Source organism: Odocoileus virginianus, chromosome 30 (genome assembly GCF_023699985.2).
Source record: "Odocoileus virginianus isolate 20LAN1187 ecotype Illinois chromosome 30, Ovbor_1.2, whole genome shotgun sequence".
Classification (NCBI taxonomy): domain Eukaryota; kingdom Metazoa; phylum Chordata; class Mammalia; order Artiodactyla; family Cervidae; genus Odocoileus; species Odocoileus virginianus.
In genome coordinates this window covers 12,807,665-12,813,918 of record NC_069703.1, presented here as the reverse complement: position 1 = coordinate 12,813,918, position 6,254 = coordinate 12,807,665, and the positions used below count along the sequence as shown (strand labels likewise).

The 6,254-nt window shown below is 42.5% G+C and overlaps 1 protein-coding gene across 1 annotated transcript; it reads left to right on the top strand.

The window, feature by feature from the left end:
- Window positions 1-1,828: 1,828 nt before the first annotated feature.
- LOC110137362 (gamma-crystallin A) lies at window positions 1,829-3,879 on the top strand. Its single transcript, XM_020893651.2, has 3 exons — window positions 1,829-1,837; window positions 1,956-2,198; window positions 3,521-3,879. Exons 1-3 carry the CDS (start codon window positions 1,829-1,831, stop codon window positions 3,791-3,793), a joined length of 525 nt encoding a protein of 174 aa, XP_020749310.2. The 3' UTR covers window positions 3,794-3,879.
- Window positions 3,880-6,254: the final 2,375 nt, after the last annotated feature.

Below are 6,254 nucleotides of genomic sequence, written 5' to 3'. Positions count from 1 at the left end.
TAAATACATGTAGTAGCAATTTGACCAAATGAACCTGAGTGTAAGTTATACCATCTTAAGGTTTTGTTAACACAGAACAGTTTTATTTAACATGTGCCAAAACTGGCATGTGGTTTGTTGACTTTTGTTCAAAGTGGTGGTGTATTTCAATGTGGCATTGTGGCTGGAAAGACCAAGGCAGCCTCTCCCACACTGGTTCAATTACGGCTGTAACTAAGGTTGACCAGTAGACCTGCTGCATTAGGTCTGTCCTCTGGTCCTTCTGTATACTGTTGAACTTTACAAGTCTCTGCCCAGCTTTTTTTTTTGGGGGGGGAGGGTTGTCTAGCTCTGCCACATGCAAGGGAATGTTTTTCTTTGTAGCTATTGATGCCTCTCCTCTTAACATCTGAAACTTTGCTTTACATGCTACCTGAAGACTTTCACAAATGGCATTGTGGACATATTGCCAGCTGTAGTTGGATGTCCTTTTAGATTCCCTCCACAGGTCGAGAACCAGGACCCATGTTTGATTTCATCTTTCTGCATACGTATGGGATGACAAAGCGTGGGGGATTGAGTCATATCCTGCCCCTGCATATCTGAAGAGTATTTCTAAAGCAATAGGTTGGCAGCAAGGGAGAAAGGTTCTCAAACAGTTGCCTGGGGCCTTCCTATGAAACAGTAATGCTTCAGGGAGGGGAAACTCAGGCAAATCATGCTGCTAGTTTTGAAAACAAAAAGCAACCCTAGAAGACGGGTTGAGGGGAGAAGGGAATGGGAGGATCCTGGATATGTTCCTGCTCTTGGAGCGTCTGAGAGTCTTGGGAGACCTTTGTCATTCAAGCCCCAAGGGAGATGTTAAAACTCAGGACAAAATGTGGCTATTGACAAAATTTGCTGCCTTTCACTAGCACCTAAAAGTTAAACATTTACAGGTTGATTTTATTTTTTCACCTCATTAAAGTCATATATATGTACATAATAGAAAGTTAAAGAAACCGAAAACAAAAAAGGAGAAATAAAAACGTAAAATAAAGATCTATAACCTTGCCATTCATTGATATCTATGATTGACACTTAGGCTTCTACATGCACTAATTGTTTCTTCCCTACATAAACATATGCAAAATGTTTTTATTGAAACCACATAATACTGACAAGGTGATTTAGGAAATGTGGGCTTCCCAGGTTGTGTTAGCAGTAGAGACGGGGGTTCAGTCTCTAGGTCTGGAAGATACACTGGAAGAGGGCATGGCAACCCACTCCAGTGTTCTTGCCTGGAGCACCCCATGGCCAGAGGAACCTGGCGGGTTACAGTCCACGGGGCCACTAAGAGTCGGACACGACTGAAGCAACTTAGCACACAAGTTAGGAAATGTAATTGCTTTTCAGTGAGAGGATTTTATTTTGGTTGCCCTTAGCACGTCAAATCCTTCTGGAACTCATAGGATTGTCACGCGTCACCCCAGGGGGAACCACCAACCTCATCTCAGCAGTTTCCATAGGCAAACTGCACACAATACCGGGCACGTAATGTATCTCTAGAGCCCTGCATAGGCTGAGAAGTGCATCCTTTGTCTCCAAGGTCATAATGGCTCTGCTGACTTCAATTCCTTTCACTGGCACGAGTGAGGACAACCTGAAAAGGCCAGAGAGAATGAGAGCCCCCTGCCCCATGATCCCAAATGAAAAAACAAGGGAGAGAGAGGACACGGAAATCCCCTCACACGCCACCCCAGGCCCCTTTTGTGTTGTTCTTGCCAACGCAGCAGCCCTCCTGCTATATATATCAGCTGCCACGTTTGTCCCCATCAGGCTGGACGCTGATCACCCGCCATCAACAACCATGGGGAAGGTGAGCCAACTGAGGTGCCACACCAGGCCTGCTGCATGTCGATGGTGTGTGCGTGTGGAGGGGGGATGTATCTCCCAGCTGACTTCCTCCCGTCACTTTATGTTCCACCTGCACGCAGATCACCTTCTACGAGGACCGGGGCTTCCAGGGCCGCCGCTACGAGTGCAGCAGCGACCACCCCAACCTGCAGCCCTACTTCAGCCGCTGCAACTCCATCCGCGTGGACAGCGGCTGCTGGATGCTGTATGAGCGCCCCAACTACCAGGGCCACCAGTACTTCCTGCGGCGCGGAGACTACCCCGACTACCAGCAGTGGATGGGCCTCAGCGACTCCATCCGCTCCTGCCGCCTCATCCCCCACGTGAGTCTTGCTTCAACCCGACCGGTGTGACAGCATCACTGATCCAGGGCCATGAATTCCTGTAAAAAGTCAGTTTGTTTCAACTCAGGACTAGTGTTCACAGTAAAATAACAAAGCCCAACTCTCAAGCATTGAAAAAAAAAATAGATTGCCTTTTTACTATGTTCTCATACGGAAACATTTAAACTCATTTAGCATTAAAAATGGGTAAATTGTTTTTAGGCATAAGAAATCACAATGATATAGCTTCTAAAACTGAATCTGGTAGCATCTAGCTGATCCCTAATTTCTAAATAAAAATCACGTATTCAGTAAAGAAAAAAATCTGTCAGTATATCATTATTTCTTAACGATAAAAATACTGACAGATTATGGGAGAACAACATAGGTATAACATATTCTGACTGTATTGGTGATTATTTTCAATACCTTCTCTATGACATGCAGATCTAGAAACTAGAACAATATATGTCTGCTTGCAAGTGGCTCCCTGTATTTAGCAGATATTATCAACTAGTTTCTTACAAGGGTCAGAAAAATCATTCATTAAGATTTCATGGGATGTAGTCCTCACCAAAATCCTGCTTAATGTCTATTAATCATGTGTAGTTTGTATTTGGACTTTCTGAATCACCAAATTATGTGTCATGGCAAGCAGATTCAGGAAGTGAAACCAAAATTTGGCTAGAGAAATTTGCAGATGCAAAAAGAGGTACAAGATAAGAACTTCTTTGAGGCCAGAAACTCAAATAGTACAAATGACTTGGCAAAATCTCAGACATGTGGACTAAAAGTAAATGTGAATTGTTGTCAATGGTGAGTGCAAAAGTGACTTAAAAACATGCTTGATAGGATTCAGGGATACACAGTCATAATGGAAGAGGGAGTTAAATCATCTCTAAAGGCTCAACTAAATATAGTTACAATAGTTGTTTTTTGCTTTGCTTTCAAGGAATCCCTTTTGTTGACTTTATTTCAATGTTTATTTCTTCCATAAGATAGATCACTGGTCAGGTAAGTTTTATTTTAATACCCTCCCTGAAGAAGGAAATGGCAACCCACTCCAGTATTCTGGCCTGGAAAATCCCATGGACAGAGGAGCCTGGCAGGCTTCAGTCCATGGGGTTGCAAAGAGTCAGACATGACTTAGCGACTAAACAACAACAACAATTTGTTAAACTAGCCGTGTAAGGAGAGGATACATGGGTGACAGGAGGGTTTGAAAACCATGCTTCATGAAGCTGCAGGATGACTGAGTCACTTTTACTGACATCAAGGATGCCCACAACTTATTTTTCATCTTTGGTTTATTGTCACAACAGACCAGCTCTCACAGGATAAGGCTGTACGAGAGAGATGACTACGGAGGCCTGGTGTCCGAGCTCACGGAAGACTGCTCCTGCATCCACGACCGCTTCCGGCTCAATGAGCTCCACTCCCTCCACGTGCTGGAGGGCTGCTGGGTCCTCTACGAGATGCCCAACTACCGGGGGCGGCAGTACCTGCTGCGGCCGGGGGATTACAGGCGCTACCACGACTGGGGGGCCGTGGATGCCCGAGTGGGCTCTCTGAGACGGGCCACCGATTTGTACTAGGCTGTGCTTTTCTTAGGATCCACATAGAAATGCACTATATAGACAAATTGTGTTATAGGCACATAAGTAATTCTTGTTCATCTTAAAGAATAACTGAATTTTAATAAATGGTGATCCTTGGCAACTTACCTGGCCCTGAAATCAAGTGTTTTGCACGTCTGCTGACTTCCTGGATGGCAGCAGTATTTTTGAAGTCCCCATTCACATCATGGGAAGGAGGCAGAAACACTGTCTCTGCCTCTACAACCCACAGTATGAGGGAGAGAGAAAAGAAACATAATGAAAACTATTAAATCCATACCCAGGGGAAGATATGGAACCAACTGCAGCTGGGACACAAAAGGACCACTGGAGAGGACTACATTATTCTGGACCACAGTGTGAACTTTTATCAAAATTCAGTTATGGAATACTCAGCTACGCAGAGTGAAGTAAGACAGTGTGCACAATGCACACCTCTGGGATCTCCTTCCCCTAGAGCTGCTCACCCAGAATGCTAATTGTTTTTATAAATTTACATGAGCAAAAATAGTGCTCTGTCCCAGTTAAATTCCTCATAGAAATTGAAAAGCCCATTTAAAAATTCATATGGAGTTTACAAGGGACCCAGAACAGCCAAAACAATCTTGAAAAAAGAAGAGCAAGCTAGGAGGACTCATCCTTTGCATTTTCAAAGCTTACCACAAAGCAACAGTAAACAGCTTAGTGGGATACTGGCATAAAGTAGACATGGCGATGACAGGAATACACTTGGGAGTCCAGAAATAATCCTGTATGTTTATGTTCAACTGATTTTTGACAAGGATGCTAAGACCCCTCAATGGGGAAAGAATGGCTTTTCAACAAATAGTGCTAGGACTACTGGATATCCAAATAAATGCAAAATAATAAAGTTAGACCCACATTTCATACCACATATAAAAATTAATTCAAAATAAATCAAAGAACTCAAACTATGAAACCCTTGGAAGAAAATAGAAACATACATCTTCATGATCTTTTATTAGGCATTGACATCTTAAAGATGACACCAAAAGCACAAGCAACAACAATAAAAATAATAAATGGGACATCATCAAAACTAAAATATTTTACGCTTCCCAGGTGGTGCTAGTGGTAATGAACTACCTGCCAATGCAGGAGACATAAGAGACACAGGTTCAGTCCCTGGGTTGGGAAGATCCCCTGGAGGAGGGCATGGCAACCCACTCCAGTATTCATGCCTGGAGAATCCCATGGATAGAGGAGCCTGGTGGGCTATAGTCCATGGGGTCACCAAGAGTCAGACACAACTGAAGTGACTTAGCATGCATGAGTGAATCAAAGAATGCCATCAAGAAAGTGAAAAATACATGTATACCTGTGGCTGATTCATGTTGATGTATGGCAGAAATCAACACAACATTGTAAAGGAATTATCCTCCAATCGAAATTCTTTAAAAAAGAAAAGTGAAAAGACAGACTCTTGAATGAGAGAAAATACATACCAAATGTTTACAAACTTTTTATCTGCTAAGAGTCTAGTATTCAGAATATTAAAAAAAAAAAAACCTCTTAAAACAACAACAAAAGATAAACAAAAGACAAGACAATTAAAAATGGGCAAAGTACTTGAATATTATATTTTTACAAAAAAGATATATAAATGGTCAAGAAGCTACTGAAAAGATGCTCAGCATTATTAGTCGTTGTTGTTGGTTGTTGTTTACTCTCTAAGTTGTGTCCAACTCTTTTGTGACCCCATGGACTATAGTCCTCTGGGCTCCTCTATCCAGGGGATTTCCCAGGCAAGAATACTGAAATGGGTTGCCATTTCCTTCTCCAGGGGATCTTCCCGACCCAGGGATCAAACTTGCATCTCTTGCGCTGGCAGGGAGTTCTGTACCACTGAGCCACCACAGAAGCCCATTATTAGTCATTAGGGAAATTCAAATAAAAACCACAGTGAGATAGCACCTAATACCCACTAGGATGGCTGGACAGCATCGTGGATGCAATGAACATCAACTTGGGCAAATTCTGGGAAATGGCGATGGACAGGGAGGCCTGGGGAGCTGCAGTCCATGGGGTCACAAAGAGTTCGACTCGACTGGGTGGCTGAAGATCAACAACAACAACAACCCACTAAGGTGGTTATATTAATTTTAGAGAAAAATAAAACAGAAAATAACAAGTGCTAGTAAGGTTGTGGAGAGATTAGAACTCTCATAAATCTCTGTAATGTAAATTAATGTAAATACTTGTAAAGTAATGTAAAAAGATGCAGCCACTGTGGGAAAACAGTTTGATAGTTCCTCAGATAGTTAAACTGAGTTATCATATGACTCAGCAATTCCACTCTGACATATATACTCAAAAGAATTGAAAAGAAATGTTCCAACAAAAACATATTCATGAATGTTCACAGCAGCACTATTCACAATAGCCAGAGGTGAAAACAACCCAAATGTTTATCAGTGGA